The sequence below is a fragment of the Acanthopagrus latus genome, chromosome 15, assembly GCF_904848185.1.
Source record: "Acanthopagrus latus isolate v.2019 chromosome 15, fAcaLat1.1, whole genome shotgun sequence".
NCBI classification, from domain to species: Eukaryota; Metazoa; Chordata; class Actinopteri; order Spariformes; family Sparidae; genus Acanthopagrus; species Acanthopagrus latus.
Genome location: NC_051053.1, coordinates 2,921,177 through 2,940,345, shown reverse-complemented (window position 1 = coordinate 2,940,345; position 19,169 = coordinate 2,921,177). Strand labels below are relative to the sequence as shown.

The window sequence follows — 19,169 nt, the reverse complement described above, 5'->3', positions numbered from 1 at the left end:
TAATGAATCTTACTACTCAGTTTGTGTTGAATTTAAATGCTGTGTTCTTAGTGGCACAGCAAAATTTTTTTATGTTTCACTATAGTAGAAGCCTTCTCCTTTGGAATCACACAGAAGTAAAATACAGCAGAGAGTACACCAAGTCCACAATTCAGTTCCTACACTCACTTCTTTGGCAATAATAAAATCTGTTTCCGTTAAAGCTCCAGTCAACACAGAATCAACTGCTCCCACTGGACAGTGCTGTTCCTCTGGAACAGGAGAGGATTGTGGGAGTGCAGCAAGTGGTGAAGGCTCCTGTTCTTCTGCCAAGTAATTATTCCTTAATTTATTTTCTCTTAATTTAGGCTTCTAATGAGGGACTCACACTGACTTTTATCATGTAAAGTGATGTCAGTCAATGATATCAGTTCCAAACACATCATTCTAAATAGGTCAGGACCTGAACTGGTCAGGATGATTCTGTCTTTATTTGTAGTTTTCTCCTTTTGGTCCATTAGTTAAGAAGTTACAGTACTCAACCCTGCATGTTGTATGATCTGGTGTTATTCTTTACTATTATCAGAACAAGCAGTACTTGTATATAGTTGTGGTCAAAAGTTTACATGCACTTGTAAGGAACATGTGCATTTAAAAAATATCATGGAAAAGTTCATTTTTTTGTGTAATTAAAAAAAAGAAACTTTAATATATTCTTGATTTATTAAACATGAGGTGAAATATTTCAAGCTTTTTGTTTTGTTGTAAATTTGATGATTGAAAATCAAAAATACTATTAGATCATATATCTATATTAGAATGTTATGTGAGACCATTCAGAAAAAGAATTAATAATACAGAAGTGCTGACCTTCTAAAAAGCATGTTCATCCATGTACTCAGTACCTGGTCAGGGCTCCTTTTGCACAAATTACTGCTTCAGCGTGGTGTGGCATGGAGGTGATCTGCCTCAGGATTATCATTAGTATGAAAAGTGCAGGAAATGGGGGATGATCTGGTAAAATCAGTTTTACCAATATCATAGCTATAGCACATTCTATGATGGTCTTTCTTAAAAGCCAAAAATTAATCTGTTCTTGAGGATGTCTTGGATCAATAAAGAGAGATCCGTTATACCCAACTCTGTTAATTATATATTGATCCTTTGATCTAATGATGTATTGGTTGAATTTTTTCCACATACATACCACCACATATCACAATTCCTGTGGCCCCTAACATTAGATTAAACATCTTTCAATAAAAATCGAAATTGCTTCCAGGTGGGCATAAATATTACAAAGTGTTGTGGGAACATTGTCATTTTACGCAGAAACTATTATACATCTCCCTTCCATGTCTGTTATCTCTGAAAGTTGTTGAATAATGTTTTCTCTGAGATTAAGACTGCTACGCCTCTCCTTCGACCTGATTTATAAGATGAGTAATATACTCTTGAGAATTCCAATTATTTTAAGTTTGTAGTGCTCTGATGTGGTGAGGTGTATCTCTTGCAAAGTACAATTTGTGCATTTTCCTTCTTCATTGTGGATATAATTTCGCTTGTCGTTGCTGGGTTTAGAATCCACTTTACATTATAAGAAATAACTTTGAGGACTTGCTTGTTCTTAGTTTATCCCAATATTCCTGGTGACATAAAGACTGCACAGTGACAATCTCTCCCCCAGAAAACAGTTATAAAACAACCGCAGACAAAGAACAGTAGTGATTGAAGCTTCACTTATAAGGAAATCAATAACTAAGCTCTTCTCATAATACCTCAGTATTTTATTTTATAGCCACTGAAGCATTTTAATTTATGTAGTAGTTTATTGTTTTTTATATATTATATAATACATTTGATGTTTCTATATTTGCCCTTGTATTTTGATGCTGTTATGATGACCTAATTTTCCTTCAAGGAGTCATGACGGTATCTGTCTGTCTGTCTGTCTGTCTGTCTGTCTGTCTGTGTATCTTATGAGCCCTGACCAACACAGAATCCACCAGACTACACCTTACTAGATTTACTCCTGAAAAATAATCCTGTTCTATTTGTTTCTACTGTCCATACATCATTTAATTGTTTTGTTTGGGTGCAACTCTAAACAGAGAGCTGCACCAGTAGGAGGCCATTTTATGTCAGACCAAAAAGCTGCTATCATCTTCTACCCTGGTGTTCATCACAGAATTTTCTGTGTTGTTGTTATAACAGGGCACCAGAAACAACTGATCTGAAGAGCCTGTTGTGCTACAGCTGTCAGCTGACCATCAAAGACATGGTGAGTGAAAAACCCTGCAAAGGAACTGAAAAAAGAAAATGGGTTTTATGATTTTCAAATACAGTCTAAATCTAAGTGATGACCTTAAGATGTAGCTTTGTTATCAAAGCTTTATCACTATAGAATTATAGAAAAAAATAAAGAAGATCATGAAGGCCTGTCTGTTTACTTTGTGTTTTCCTTCTAGTCATCAGTGGACCCACTCCCGCAGTACATTCTGTCAGAGGCTCAGAGGAGGTTAAGGAGGTAAAGAGTATATTTGGTATTCATAGCATTACTTTATATTAAATTTACAAAAAAAATACATCTACATTACATAACTGGTGATGAATCATGAAATGGTGCCGTTTTTTTAGAACTGATTTGACTTTTTTGATTACTGTCCCCTGATGCCAAAATGAACAAGCTGTCATCTGGCATCTTGTGGTATGCTCAATAGAACTGAGTAGAAACCAACACCATTATAGACTTCTGATGATTACAACAGCAATGTGTAAAAATTTGGCCCCTTTAGTAAATGATTAACCAGTAATTTTAAAAACTGCTGCTTTAACATAAAATATCAATACAGTAGTAAATCATTTTTATTCATCCATATAACTGCCTATACAAAATACATACACAATAGAAACTCATAGATAGTCAGATGTGACATTGTTTATATCTTGTTTTCTGTAGGTCTCACATGAGAGAGGTGATCAGTGAGTTCCTGTTGGATGATGGTGATGAAGCTGATTAGAAGGAGGAGACAAAGTCTGATGAAACGGAAATAATGTTTAATGTCCAACTCTAGCAGTCCACTCTGAAAAAATGCACATCCTAGATATACTGCAGGGAGGGGAGGACTTTGAATTATGAAGAAACATATTGACATGTTAAGATTTTTTTTAATATCAGCCATCCATTATGTCTATCCCATTTATCTGTATCACGGGGGGCTGGAGCCTATCCCAGCATGCAAGGAGTGAGAGGCCGAATACAACATGGACCAGAACTTCACAGGACTAGGTGGGAACTCAGCGCTAAAACAGTGCAGAGAGCAGCTTTGTTGTGAGTGTCTACTGAAGAGGCATGAAATATATCCAGGAAGTATAATAGAGTGAAAGATCCACATGTTTGAAGATTTGTCAGACACCAAAACACTGCCTTGTTTTGTAATACACTCGATATAATTATACAGCTCTGGAAAAATGATCACAGGGGCATCTATTATCCTTTGTAACAACTGTCACAATGTAAATTGTAGACTATGAAAATAAAGTAACCCACTAGATTCTGAGCTCACAGTTATTTGATTGGTCTGTTGCTGCAATGATGACATGTTGTGTTGCAACTCCGTGGTCAGATTAACCAAAACATGAGTTGTTTGGCCATAATGAGCAGCAATATGTTTGTAGTTGAGAAGGGGAGGTCTTTAACCCAAGAAACACCTACCTGCTGTCAGGCATGGTGCTGGCAGTATTATACTGTGGGGCTGTTTTGCTGCCAGTGGATCTGCTGCTCTAAAGAAAGTGAATGGAATAATGAAGAAGGATGATTATCTCCAAATTCTTCAGGAAAACCTAAAATCATCAGCAGAAGATTGGGTCTTGGATGCAGTTGGGTCTTCTAACAGAACAATGATCCCAAACACATATCAGAAGTGGGAAAGGAATGGTTGATCAGGTTTGAATTGGGGTTTTGGAATGTCCTTCACAAAGTCCTGACTTGACCCCATAGAGAACATGTGGACTGTACTGAAGAAACAAATCTGTACCAGGAAGCCAACAAATGTAGTTGAACTTCATCGATTCTGTCAGGAGGAGTGGTTAAAGATTCAGCCAGAGGACGACCAGAAAAACCACAGCGCTGTGTCTCCTGAAGCCCCAAGATCCAAAATTGATTTGAGAAGATGATGATTTACACCCCCCGCACCTTTGAACCAAGTTGGATGATAAGCATTCTAGCAGCTGCTTTGTGTTTTTTGTCTTGGAGTTTGTTAACAAGCATAGAATAATATAATATAATAGATACTTTTGTTAGCTTTGGAGCACACATTGGCTGATGTGTTGAAATTAACCAGTAACTCTGATTTACTGCCCAGCTCTATCTGTTGTCTCATTTTCCTTCATGTCAACAGTTTCCTGTTACTGGTTTTAGTCATACAGCTGCAACATAGAGTGCTAAAAACTGAAGAGTTTCTGTTGGCTGTTGGATTCCTGCGCTGTTCCAAACAAAAAACAAAAATATGTTTTCCTGGTTCAGAGATTTGTCTTTTGCTCCGGTTTGCTTCTGGAATCTGATCCATGCTCAGTACTGGCTGATATATGATACGTTCAGGTAAAGAAATCAGATCAGGAAAAATGGCATGGGAACATATGTAATATTCTCTACTTACATTTAAATTTAAGAGAGTTGATGTAATTTCCAGCTCTTCCTCCAGTTTTGTGCGATCCTGATTGCTCAGTGCTTTTTGTGTCAAAGGACATTGTGGAGCAGCATTAGCCAGAGACTGAAACAAGATGCAGACTGAGGCTAATACAGTTCACCACTGTGCAGAGAAAAGAGGAGGAATAAGATGGCTAAATAGGTCTATTTGTTTACTGTAAAAATTAAAGTTCATAGTCTGCTGTATCAGCACCACTGCTGGCTGTCTGTTTTTAAAACCAGGCACAAAAAAACACTGGCACAACCAGAGCTACACATAATACATCTATGCTTGCCTCAAGCCTTTAATTCAGTCATGCCCACCAAATATAATTCATTGAAGGAATACAATCAGAGGCAGAGTAGGTCAGAGTCTTGCAAAAAAAGCAGCTGGATCCACAGCTCACCGCAATGTCTGTGAATTAACTTGATTTACCAGATTTCTGGAAGGAAGCAATGCTATTGAACTTCTATATGGTCTAAACTCTGTAACTCACACAAAAACAATCAAGATGGATAAATAGCCCTGCAGGAAACTTGGATTTAAGGAATATATCACCTTTTTGGAACTTTTTGAATAGGCTGGAACAGCCAACTTGGAAGAATTCCAAGGTTTGCTCTTCATTCCATATTGGTACATTAGTGGGAATACCCAACTTGAATCATGTTCTTGGAATTGATGCCTCACCACATCTCAGTGGCAGAAGAATCCTCTGTGCAAAAAATGTAGGACTTGGATGCACCATTTGGAAGGGGAGGGATAACGGAAGCTTGACCAATCAGAAGCCGGTTGGCGGGCCTAAAAACTTAGGGATTTAGACTTTTTGGTCTCCAGAATCCCACCATATCACCTTTTTAGAAAAAAATAGGAATTAGATGCAAATTTTGGAATTGGACTATCAGGGGCACACTGTATCACCTTTTTGGAATATTTAGAGAATTAGATGCACCTTTTGGTCTCCATTTAGAGAATTAGATGCAGTTTTTGGTGTCAATTTAGGGAATTAGATGCACCTTTTTGTCTCCATTTAGAGAATTAGATACACTTTTTGCTCTCCAGAGTTCCCCCATATCACATTCTTGGAATATTTAGAAAATTAAATGCACCTTTTGGTCTCGGGAATCCCACTCTATCACCTTTTTGGAATATTTAGGGAATTAGATGCACCTTTTGGTCACCTTTTTACCCAGAGATGGTGCACTCTGTGGCCGGTTAGGGTTAGGGATGAGATTTGTACCAGTCTCTGCGGAAGCTTCTCCTGGCTCCTAAATATTTATATTCATTTGAAAAAATCTAAGCAATTTCTCTCAAATGTCCATTTTTGTCATTTGTTGTTCTTATTCATATGTAAATTAGTATACTATGCAGCAACAATTTCCATTCCATGTGGACCAGCTCGACTGGAGATCATTTGTGCTAGCTCAGGGGCTTTCCTTTTGCTTTCACTGTCTGAGCCCTGCACCTTATCTTGTCTCTCACTTTCTCCCTCCTCATCTTGGTGATACTCTCCCTCCTCCATATCTTCACTGCTGTGATGGTCTCCCACCTCCTCCTGTCCCTGGTCATCTTGGCCTTGTCTTCTATTTCAGTCACATTTCTGTTGCCCTTCTCTCTCTCCTTCCACCTCGTCTTCGTCTTCTCTCTCTCCTTCCACCCCATCTCCTCTATCTACCTTGCTCAGTTGTTCATTTTCTATTTTTCTCGCCTTTCTCTTTGGTTTCATTATTATTTCATTTCTTGATAGACAGAGAATCAGTTTTTCCATCTTTCCTCCTGAGTCTCCTTTCCTTGCGACTCCTGGCTCCCTCGCTTCACACCACTCAGTTTTCCAAACAAAGCAGTCTCTAGCCGCCCTGGCATTATCTCGTGCTGCAGTCACTGTAGTTGGACATTGGACATTTGCACTCGTAAATGTCAAATTGGCCATAACTTTTCTTTGAATTGATCGCTGCCAAATGGGGTTGCAGCAGGGGTGGCAAGGCTTTCTTTTAGGGTAGCATTTGCCACCCTATGCCACCCAAGTAGATCTGCCCATGTCCACTCCCCCCCGAACACTGGCACTCTGCAAGGGTGTGTCCTCAGCCCCCTCCTCCACTCCCGCTTCACCTACGACTGCTCCCCATCCACCCCACCATCGTCAAATTTGCTGATGACACCATAGTTGGACTGATAACAAACAACATCGAGTCAGACTACAGGGAGGAGATTCAGCATCTGACCTAATATTGTTCAGACAATAACCTGGACTCAAAAAACAAGGAACTAATTGTGGATTTCCAGAAATCCAAACACACAGAACTCTCTGCCCTCTACATGCACAGAGAGGAGGTCCAGGGTGTAGAGAGCTTTAAGTTCCTAGGGGTTCAAATCTCAGCCAATGTCACCTGGACCACACACATCGCTCATCAGGTGGGAGACTTTACTTCCTCTGGAAGACTCCAAAAGAAGGCTAGCTGTATGTTAAGCACCCCACTCACCCAGGACATTACCTGTTCTCCCCCCCTGCCCTCTGGGAAGAACCATATATCTATCATATCTAAAACAGACTGAAGAACAGTTCATTTTATCTATTCGTGCATTTGACTTGAAGTACCAGTCCTTTATCTTCCTTTTCATGTTTCTTACTTTCTCTGTGATTCTGATGACGACACACAAGTTATATGCCTGTTCAATATACTGTACAAATACAAGTAGTTTAATTGTAGGTGGTGTTTATCACAACATCTGCTCCTTGACCTGCCACCCTTCCATGTCCACGGCCTCTGCCTCCACTTCCTTGGTGTGTACTCCTCATCGAGTCAATGATGCTCTCCTTATGGAAGCTCTAAAATGGAGGACATCATATCATCATAAGCCCAATACAATATTCATGTTCATCTGTGAATCACTGAGGGTAACAAGCTCTGCCATATATAATGTTACCATAGCTAGCTGCGGCTCGCTAACAAGCAAAAAGTTACAGCATCAAGATACGGGTCAGAATCTTCTAATAATCCATGAAGAACACCAGTGCCTGATCAAATTGCAGGGAAAGGGCGAGTTCATCAGTGTGGTGGCGAGTTCATCAGTGTGGTGGCCTGGACTCTCTGCAGAGGTAAATAAACTCATGACATCATGCCAGGTGTGCAGTGAACTGAAGAGAACACAATATCAGGAACCTCTCATACAACACCACTTCCAGAGCCACCCTGGAAGAAAGTTGCACTAAAACTATTTGGTAATCTCAGATTACTACTTCAGATTCATTTAAATACTGCACCTGCCCTCAACGACATCTGGATAAATTAACCAAAAGTTGAAAATGGTCTTTCCTCGGTTTATTATATATTTATTATCCTTAAGGAAATTGACACGCAGAGAGAGTACAAACAGCAAAGAAAATCCTCTAACAGGAAGATCCTTTGATGGCTCTAATGAGCTACAAGTCCACTTCCTGAAAACAATGAACAGTCGTGGTACCCCAGCCTTCACCAGCAGCACCCTGTGAGACTGACACCTACTCTGACAGAGCCTGCACGTTAGAGACTGTTGCTATCAGTCAGAGTGAGGCTATACCTCCGACCCCTTTGCCTAGTCTGACCGTGACCAGATGTGGATGAGTTTCTAAACCAGGCTACACCAGTAGATGTTAACGATTTATGGATTCCTGACTCTTTGAATCTGCAAAGTGATTAAGAAATTCCACCTGATATATGAATGCTTTTGTACATACATCATGTGCTTGTCCCAAAATGTTCTCCAAATGCAGGACTGTAAGGGTTTTAATCTAAACATTTAGCGGACCAAATATCACTATTATATTTTAACTTGCGGTTTTTATCACAGTCTTAATCCTTCAACAGAAATGCGATAGCACAGCTTGTCCAGCAGATGTCACAATTGGTGTAAATTAAACATTCGCAACAAATTGTAAACGTTTTGTATCAGTTCAGTGCTTCAGACATCTTTGTGTCTCTGCGAAAGCAAAGAAACAAAAGGGGGACATGATCACAGAATGGGGGGGGGGGGGGGGGGATAAAGGATTGTACAGAATATATTAAAGTAATAGTGTTATTTTATTCACAATATTACTTTGCTCTGTATTAAATCAATCCCCATTCATGTTGAATAGCACTTATTAGCTTATTATGTATAGATCTAACCTTCTATATTCCCCTGAAATAAATGTTTTAGGGGAGCACAACTCATCCTTTCTATTTCAAGAGAGTCAATGTTGGAATAAAACTACTTTAATACAACATTCATTTTGTACTCGCAAAAGTAATTGTTGAGATCATGGACTGTGGCACTGTCACTAAACCGGGTCAGATGGAGGATGAAACATAAACAGTCAGACTTTCATAAATTAAGTCTCACAGGTCATCTTCCAAAATTTGACTTACCATACTTCGCATAAGCACATCATGGCTTTACATTACAATGTAGGATATATTCAACTTCATACCTGCATATAATTAAACTTTGTGTCTAGTTAAATATCAGTTTAAACCGACGTTGCTGCATTCCAGGATCTCAGCGCATGTTTGGGTGAGCAAGATGTTACTGTTGTTAATAAAAGCAATGAAGAGTGTGGTCAGGCCACTTGAGGCAGCAGAAAATGTATATTATTGTATTCCAACAAAAACCTGCTATTCAGTGAGTAATATACGCTTACAAATATGGGATCACAACCTGCACCCACCCTGCCTTAATGATTAGAGGGGCAGCTATCAAAGGAAATGGAATTCAATTTCTAGCTTCTGAAAACAAAATGTTCACGGTTCTGATGGCCCCTTTTATTCAAAAACCATTTCTCTGTATGTGTTTGTGACCTTGTGGATGTGTAGGAGAAGACATTAACATTAAGATAGATACATATGAATAAATAAAAATATAGGTGTGGCCCATCTTTCTCCACTCTCCATACAACATGCATTTAAACACCCTGAAGCTCAATATATAGTGATCTTTTCTTAAATCTTATTCCTCCAGATTTAAACTTTCTGTGTGCTTAAAAAAACAAAATGATTTCATTGCAACGTTATTCATTTTGGACAGTTTTTCAAAAAATATGCCCCTAAACGTTATTTTAAGGTTAAGACATGGTGACCATCTTAGAAAAAAGGCAAGCATCCTGATTTTTGAAAGGCTAATGGATTTGGTCAAAAGAACAATCCCTAATGAATTTTTGTGCCATTTGGTACTTCTTTCCATGCCTAAAAGATTTCCCCAAAATGCAATTAGCTGCACAACAGCTTAAAGGGGCCTTGCACAACATAATCACTGAGTCAGAGTTACCTAAATAACACATTTATCTCTTTGGTCCCTGCAGCTTTAAGAAAAACTGTCTAAATATGCTTCAATTCAAGAAGCACCCATCATTCAAGAAGCACCCATCATTTATCTAGCTGGGATGGAGAGAAACACGTTGCAGAAGCATTTGTTTACAAAGTAAAACTTATTTCAAATTTTCTTCATGTCAGGTAAAATAATGACAGGCGTATACACGTACTCATATGCCATTTGAATCATTCAGTTGAAGATAAGTCCAAATTGCTAAAATACACAGATTTAGCAACAAAAAAAAGAAAAAAAGAAAAAAGGACTATCAGCCATTCTTTTTTCTTTTTTTTCCAAAATGGTGACCATGTGCCTTGTGTACCAAAGGCTGTTGAGTCTGTGAAGATTAAAGTGGTATGTCAGTGCTGTATAACCCTCGTTTATTAAATATTGTAGATCTGTAATGGGTGTGGGATTTATATCATGCTTTTCTAGTCTACAAACTACTTCAAATGTCGTTCAACACTTCTCACATTCACCTTTCACACACGCATAAATGAAGTGGTCTGACCAGTTTTAATCAGGCAGCACGGCACCCCTGGTGTTAGATTAGCCTGGAAGAGTGCCTTTTTCAGCGTACTGTAGACATGCAAGTCATTGTACGGTTCTCCCTGAGAATCTTTGTGACAACTGAAATGTGTTCAGGTACCTACAACAATAACACAACGATTTTTTTGTTATCGAAATGTGTAGGTCACAATTGCTTTCACTATTGAAGGTTTATTATTCATTACTGCGCTGAACTCCATGAAATATGGCTGGAATGGTTGGCGGTCGGTATGACCAGACTGACCAGACTAAGCCTACACGCAGCCTAAAGGTTGAATGACGTCAGCAGCGGGTCCAATGAGTAGAGGGAGCGTATCCTCCTCTCATCACTGCTGCTGCTGCTGCCGCTGGCCCTCGTACAACCAAGGTAAGCCCTCCACACTTGTTTTACACTCTCTAAGCACTTTGTCATTTTTAACGTTATCAGCTGCTTCTTATAGAAAGTTAATGACCCTGCACTCCACTTGTGTGTCTGCAGGAGGACTTGTCACCCGTTTCTTTTGTATTGTCTTGCCCTGTTCGGGACCAATACCATGGGGAGGTTGGATGAGCTTCGGCAGTTTAGTTTGTTAAAATGGCTCAGAGAAGAGAGACAGTCGAGGAAACTGATTCTCTTCATTGTTTTCGTCGCCCTGCTCCTGGACAACATGCTGCTGACTGTAGTCGGTAGGTGCACGCCTGCTTGTCTCACCTCTACACAACTTATTTGTTTTTCTTTTTTTCACTAACGCAACAGGCAGTCGAGATCACAGTGTCTGTCTTAAGATGCAAACAGGTCCAGTTGTCTCTAAGTCCAGTCAGTTGTCTGTTGTCTTCCCAAGATGTTAAATACGACGCCGCTACCTGGGAAGACAGCGGGCTGCAGCTCAGCCTGTTGCCCTGGTCAGCAGGACGCGCTGTGGCGCTCTCTGTGGACTCCAGTCCTCTGCGGAGCCAAGCTGAGCGTAAATGTCAGCCACATTTAGTAAACGAGCAAAATAAAATGATAGGTCGGGTAAGATAAGAAAGCTTGTTATGTTCTGAATATATATATATATATATATATATATATATATATATATATATATATATATATATATATATATATATATATATATATATATATATATATATAAGAAGCAGGAGGAAAACCTATTCAATACGAATTATATTACATATAATTCAATACATACAATTATCCATACATTTAATGTCTACTCTTATGGAATTTGAAATATTGGCAATGTATCCAGGGGAAGTCCAAATGATATTAATCATTGTTATTCTTGACCTAATATATATGGTATATTTTATGTATATATTTTAGATTGGAGTGGATCAATTCAAGATCTTCGTCCATCCCTCTATCATCTGTAACTGCTTATCCTTTGTGAGGAGCCGAGCTCAATAACACACTTCAACGAAACAGTGTTAATCCTGGACTTGGACATAAACTCTTCTTACACTATAACACTAAGCCCATTAATTGTTTGAAAAATATATGTATTTAGACAGAGGGAGTGAGTGAGAGAAAGTAGGCTTATGGTTCAAGCACCACAGGGGAGGAACCCTGTTGTGTTTGTACCAGTTTATTATTATTATTATTATTATTATTATTATTATTATTATTATTATTATTATTATTAGGAGTAGTAGTAGTTTCATTATTATTATTTGTCTTATGTCTTGGCTCATATTGCCATCATATGGAATGACACCAAATGACATCAATGACATCAAAATGATGTGCAGATGCTTCCCAAGAAACATGAACCCAGTTGACCAGGTGGTGCTGTTATTAAGGCGTCCCCAAAATGCAATTTTGATTGACTTGAATTTGGACCCAGTTTAGCACCATATGCTCTTCTTCTTGGACCATACAAGTTGGACTAGTTTGATTTCCACTATGTTGAATGTTTTTAAAAAAAAAAACAGTTATATAAACACAACTTTTGAATTCTGATCGTACAAATGCCAAAATCTGTATGCAGTATAGCGGCACAATGTTACAGACTGTAAATGAGACAGATTAATCAAATGCCTGTCTGCAATAAACCAAACAACTTAACAAGCTTTGGCACTTAACAGAAAAATGGACGTAACTCATTTATCATTTGTCTAATCATCATAAATATGGGTTCATATCTTCAGGCTTGGGAAGAGGCCTACTGAAATATTAAAACCTGATCCATTGGGGATCCTCAAATATCAAAAATGAGTACCTCAAAAAACAAATGGAAAGAATTTAGAAGATTTGCTCTGGGGGGTAATATTAACCAAAATCTATAATGCTAAGTGATAGATGTTTGTGAGGATGGTCTATCACATATTTGCGCGTGACTTAGGAAACCTTTGACTGAAACGCTGCAGTCTTGCAGCTATCTTCATAATTTGTCTTACTATTCAAAATGTGCCTGTTCAGAACAGGGCAATTGTTGGTCTCTGGAATTGCTTTTTTTTTTTTTTTTTTTACATTAGCGCATGAACAAAGACATTGTGGAGTTGACTTATGACAAATGCTCAACATTACCTGACTAAACCGTGAAGTGGAAATAAACAGACAACAGCAAAACAAGTCATAATGATAGTACAAAAGAGAATCTGTAAAGCTAAGTGAGTGTCCCTGTGTGTTTGTGCATATGTCTGTGGGTGTTTGTGAGATCATTGGTATGAATGCATAAATATATGTGTACTTCTTGAGCAGTGAGGGGGAACAAATAAATCAGATGCAGTGAGGATGGAAGGATGACATTGTAAAAGGTGGTATCGAGAGAAAAAGAGAAAAATAAATAATTTAGTAAATAAATGAGAAGGCAGAGAAAGACGGAAATAATTAAATATGAAGGTGAGGTGTACAAAAAAGAGAAAAATAGTGTGAATGAATATTTTTAGAAAATACCTAGTTGTCTTCAGCACATTATAGGTATCAGGGGCTGCTTGGGCTACGCAGAGATTGAGAGGGTTGGGCCTGTTGTTCACTTCCAATCCATCTAGGTGCTGTCTACTAAGATCTGCACTCTGACGCACTCGGAGTCGTGCCAGCTCATGCAGGACCTACAGAACCTTACGGAACCAGCTTCCCACCTGCTGGTCGAGAGCCAGCTCCATTTGTGTGTGCGTGTGTGCGTTCCTCTCCTCACGATTCTATTACCCATTGGGTCTGGCAACCTTCCCTAAGGGGCTGTTGCTGGGGCTCCCAAGACAGAGGCTATTCTCCACTGGGTCCAAAGGGAGTAACTTAAAAAAAAAAGATACATATCAAAATAAATACATGATTTAATGCTCAGAAAAAGAGCGGAAAAGTGAATGGTACCAGTATGAAAGTGCTATATGGTAATGTATTACCTGCTGTTTGTATGGGTTTGTGGCTATGTTGGAAGAAAGTGGTGGAGCTTACAGTTTATGAAGGCAGATCTAATCTATTAGTATTGTGCATGTCTGGTAAATGTCAGATTTATGTGGATAGTAATAATGAGATGATAGTGACAATATACTGCATCATAATACAGTCAATAGAGTGACAGCATTGTATCACCAATAATGATAATCCAATAATGTTCCTCAAGCCGTTCCAGAGCAGTTTTTGTAGCATTGTTGGTGCATTGTCCTGCTGGGGGAAGGGGGGACTGCCATCAAGGAGTGTCGCTGTCATGAACAGGTGTACTTGCTCCACAATGGTGTTTGGATAGGTGGCATCAAGTGGCATCAACATGAATGTCAGGTCGCAAGGTTTCCCAGGAGAGCATTGAACTGTAACAAGATGATCACTGTTACATCACCTGTCAGTGGCTTTAATGTTGTTGTTGATTGGTGTCTACCGTCATCATCATCATCATCATCAATGTTATCATTCAATTAAAATCAGACAAGACTGAATAAACAGAATGATAAATGAAAAGTTGAGCAATTACAAAGAAATAGAATTGTATAGTGTTTACTAAATGTGTTTTATTCATACAACGCTGTTTCGTGACATGGAAATCATGCAAATACAGAGATTAATTTATTGATGACCCTGAAGCATGTTTTATTGGGGGCAGACAAGATTCTTCCACCGTATGATGTTTAGGTTGTTTCTGGATTTCTTGTTAAAGAAAATAGTCTTTTTAGCAATGGTTAGAGCTGTGAGGAGAATACTGGTAGAGGGAGAGGTGTTGGGTAGTTATGATCCTGAAAGGTTGCCTAAGATGCAACCTGAGGAAGAAAAGGACATGGCACCACAGAATGTGAAATAAATAATTTGTCACTTGGATCATGAAGTGTCTAATTGGTGAGCAGTGTCATGTGACAAGTAAGTAAGTGTGGGTTGTGCTCTGTGAACAATGTTAGTATCTGTCTCAGTCAACCATCCATTTTGTGTAATTTGTAATTTGCTTAATTTAAATAGCATATTATAGCATAGCATTGACAACATGCCCAACTCTGCCGTATAACTGGAACAGCTAGCATGCTATTGAGTGGACAGGGCCCTCGTAAACAGAGGAAAGACTCATGGTGATGGAGTCTGTGTTTACATCCGTTATACGTGGTGCTGGGACGCTGTGGTGATATGCAAACACTGTTCACCACTGGCGGAGTTCATGATCATAAGGTGCCGTCCTTTCTATCTGGCCGGGGAGTTTACTACGATTTTGCTAGTTGCGGTTTACATCCCTCCCACCCACAACAGCAGTGACAGGGATGCAGCACTTCGTGAAGACAGACAGCACATCCAGATGGCTTCACCATCTTCGCCGGAAATTTCAATCATGCTGATCTCAAGACTGTCCTTCCAAAACTTCACCAGCATGTTGATTGTCAATCTAAACCCGTGGACAGATTATAGAGTGGTGAAGTCCAGCCCCTTCCAGTGGACCCCATGGGACCTTTGGGATCGTAAATTATACATGGGTTTCAATGGACATAAAGCAATTATTTTCTGGTCCCAGTCATTATATGCCTTGGTTTACACAAATGTTGTTTGTGGGTTTAAAATATATTTTTTCATGTTAAGAGTTTGACCATTTATTGCGCAATTGTTCAAGGCTGTAGAGAAAACACAATGAGAAAGACTTACATGTCACGTGTGTGACATCCCATCATCACCCTTTCCCTCCGCTTCTCTGTTCATAGTGCTGATCAGATCAGATCAAGATGCAGCTGTGTTTTCTGTTGTATGTCCCATTCGAGCAGGAACGGCTGTTCTTTCATTTCCTGTCTGATGTTAACACTAGGAATCGCTGGCTCAAACTGATCAAGTAAGTGTTACGTGTATGTGAATTTAGCAAAGATAACTTAGCTGCTACTTAGCTAGCAGCTAACAATGGGCGTAAGCTAACATTAACTTTAACATTAAGTTGCAACATTGATTTTCATAGTTTCAGTCCAGTCCAGTAAGAGTAATTTCACTTCAAAGTAGTGATGAAGGTAGTGAGCAACATGTAATGATAACATGCATTTCTTTCCTTTTTAATCCACTCTTGTAATCTTATGTAATCTTGTAAATAAAATAAACAAAATCAGACCGATCAGGGAGAGTCGAGAGGGACCAGTAGCCAGCCTTGCATGAAATTCTTCTGTCTTGTTTGTTGCCTAGAGGGGTGAGTTAGGCCAATAACATACACAAATGATTACTGCAACCTTGTGGGAATCACTCTCTAAAAAATTAATTAATAAGAGGCGTTTACTCTTTCCATCATCAGACTTTAAATAAATCATGTCTGCTTTGTTCCCTTTCTCTCTTTTCACAGGAACAGCAAAAGCCCCAACCAGGACTGATGGACACAGGAATTTTCAGGTCAAGTGTTTCCTTCATTTTTACTGCATCACAGTTAGCAGTGTCAACATGCACAGCAGTATTTAAAACTTAACGGTGACCAACTGGGCACTTACCAGCCATGAACATGTACGTCAGTCTTGCAGTCACACAAATTGTGCACAATGCACCACCCCATGTCAATCATATTACATGCAATATGAGGAATGTGGCATGGTGCCTTGTACATATGTTGTGTGACTTTTTATTAAGGCATTATTAATGCAATTGATTATTTAAACACCAATCAGACCTCACATGAACATTTACATACCAAAAATGTAACAGTGTAGCTTTTTAAGTGAGTTTGAGTGTTAATGACATCTTTATTCCAAGTTTGTTTTTTATATTCTTCTCTCCTCAGTGCCATCATATCCTGTTCCTGTGTGTCCTGCTTTCAAATCAGCAACTTGGATTTTTATACCATTTCAAATAAATTCAGTTGACTGTAGTTGTGACCTGGAGCTGTGTTTCTTTGAGTCAAAAGCAATGTTGTGTTTAAAAACAATTAGACAAACCCTTAAACTGAATACAAGCTTAGTTAATTCCCAGTGTGAAAGATGACATTCATTCAGTCATTCAGATTTTATTCAAATCTTCAAGGTTAATATACCCATCCATCCATTTTCGTCTGCTTATCCGGGGCCGGGTCGCGGGGGCAGCTGCCTGAGCAGGGACACCCAGACTTCCCTCTCCCCTGACACTTCCTCCAGCCCCGCCACCCTGCGGAGGAAACTCATTTCAGCTGCTTGTATCCAGGATCTTATTCTTTTGGTCATGACCATAGGTGAGGGTAGGAATGTAGACTGACCGGTAAATCGAGAGCTTCACCTTTCGACTCAGCTCTCTCTTCACCACGACAGACCGATACAATGACTGCATTACTGCGGCTGCTGCACAGATCCACCTGTCATTCTCACGCTCCATCCTTCCCTCACTCTGAACAAGATCCCAAGATACTTAAACTCCTCCGCCTGAGGCAGTAACTCTCCCCCAACCCGGAGGGAGCAAGCCACCTTTTTCAGGTTGAGAATCAAGGCTTCAGACTTAGAGGTGCTGATTCTCATCCCAGCCACTTCACACTCGGCTGAAAACCACCCCAGGATATGCTGGAGGTCCTGGCATGAAGGAGCCAACAAAACCACATCATCCGCAAAAAGCAGAGATGAAATCCTGTGGCTCCCGAACCAGACCCCCTCCGGCCCGTGGCTGTGCCTAGAAATTCTGTCCATAAAAATAATGAACAGAACCGGTGACAAAGGGCAGCCCTGCCGGAGTCCAACATGCACCGGGAACAGGTCTGATTTACTGCTGGCAATGCGAACCAAGCTCCTGCTCCGGTCGTACAGTCACCGTACAGCCCTTAACAGAGGGCCTCCTACCCCGTACTCCAGGAGCACCTCTCACAGAATGCCACGAGGGACATGGTCGAACATTTTTTCCAAGTCCACAAAACACATGTACAGGTTAAAATACATTTTAGATAAATTGTATGGGCTGATAAATTGAATGTGATTTTATCACCACACACACTCAATTGTAAAAATCTTACTGATGTTTCAATGGCTAAACCATGATATTAAGCCTAATTGCTAGATTGAATTACAGTGTAGGACAAACAAATGGCAAAACAAAGCATCTTGTTCATGTCACAAATGATATGTCCATCTTATGAGCTGTTTGGTGACATTGCTGACATCTATAGAAGAGTGAGAAAACAATACTCCTCAGAGTCATCTTCAAGGAACACCACTTGAGGGACCATGTTGAAGCTTATGGTGAGGGGGTCATGTCTTCACTGTTCTGGCACGGGTCTATAGGGAAATGGAAAACAAAACACACACATATGCAAGAATATACAATAGGACTAACACCACTCAATAGCAATGATAATACACTGACCACAAATTTTGATTCATACTCGTACTGGGAGCTTCATTTAGCTACTAGAGCCACGGCAGTAAGTTGTCTAGCAAAATTTGTGAGAAGATGCAGAGTGGGTTTGGACATATTTGGTAAGTATTCTGCTGGGTATAACAGTAAACACACTCTAAAGGACTGCCTAACTTTGCGTTTGGTGCATACAATCTTACAATCTTACATACAACCAATCCAAAAAGGCGGTGAATTGGAGCAGCAGAGAGATTGCCGGGTCTGTTCCAGGTGCGGGTGGTGACGTATATCATTCGTGTCGAGAGCAGCGAAGAGCTGTAGTTCACAAAGTGGCCTCACACAAAACCTTATCAAACTTCTTCACGCTAAATTGTAGTCTTCTTTGCATGGAAAATAATTTTTTTAAAAACACAAACAACATATGTTAAATTCATGGCACAATTCAAACGGGACCAGAAAATATATCTCTCCATTGACTCTCGTTCATAATAATTCAATCAGACAAACTGGTTCAAAACCAGGCAAGAGTGTGGCCAGAGGGGGCCTCCTCTGCTCTTCAAGACTGCTTTGACACAACATACTGGGAAATGTCTAAGCAGGCAGCCACTTACAACAACCACACAGACATTGAGGAATACACAGACACTGTGACCTCTTACATCACGGAGTGCATCAATGATGTGACCGCCGTGAAAAGCATCATCGTTTCAGGCTAACCGTAAGCTATGGCTGACAGGAGACGTCCACAGGCTGTTAAGGGCTAGAGACAACGCCTTCAGAGACAGGAATGAATCTAGTCTGAGAACAGCAAGAGCCAACCTGTCCTGTGGCATCAGGAAAGCAAAACAGGATTACACACACAAGATAACCTCCCACTTCAGAGACAGCAGAGACGCACAGAGCCTATGGCAGGGCATCCAGGCCATCATGGACTACAAGCCCACACCACAGATCTGTGAGAGCAACAC

General features: G+C 39.8%; 2 protein-coding genes across 3 annotated transcripts in view; both read left to right on the top strand.

The window, feature by feature from the left end:
• The window catches only part of ctu2 (cytosolic thiouridylase subunit 2 homolog (S. pombe)), a 12,389-nt gene extending 8,849 nt beyond the window's left edge, over positions 1–3,540 (top strand). For both annotated transcript variants that reach the window (XM_037124647.1, XM_037124646.1), the window contains 4 exons: positions 204–312; positions 2,194–2,260; positions 2,448–2,506; positions 2,939–3,540. In XM_037124647.1, the coding sequence (XP_036980542.1) occupies positions 204–312; positions 2,194–2,260; positions 2,448–2,506; positions 2,939–2,999 (296 nt within the window). In that variant the 3' untranslated portion in view covers positions 3,000–3,540. The remainder of the gene's footprint in view (positions 1–203; positions 313–2,193; positions 2,261–2,447; positions 2,507–2,938) is intronic.
• A 7,122-nt stretch (positions 3,541–10,662) lies between these two features.
• Positions 10,663–19,169, top strand: part of slc18a2 (solute carrier family 18 member 2) — a 105,746-nt gene continuing 97,239 nt past the window's right edge. Inside the window, exons 1-2 of the mRNA XM_037124811.1 lie at positions 10,663–10,902; positions 11,014–11,201. Of these exons, the coding sequence (XP_036980706.1) occupies positions 11,069–11,201 (133 nt within the window). The 5' untranslated portion in view covers positions 10,663–10,902; positions 11,014–11,068. The remainder of the gene's footprint in view (positions 10,903–11,013; positions 11,202–19,169) is intronic.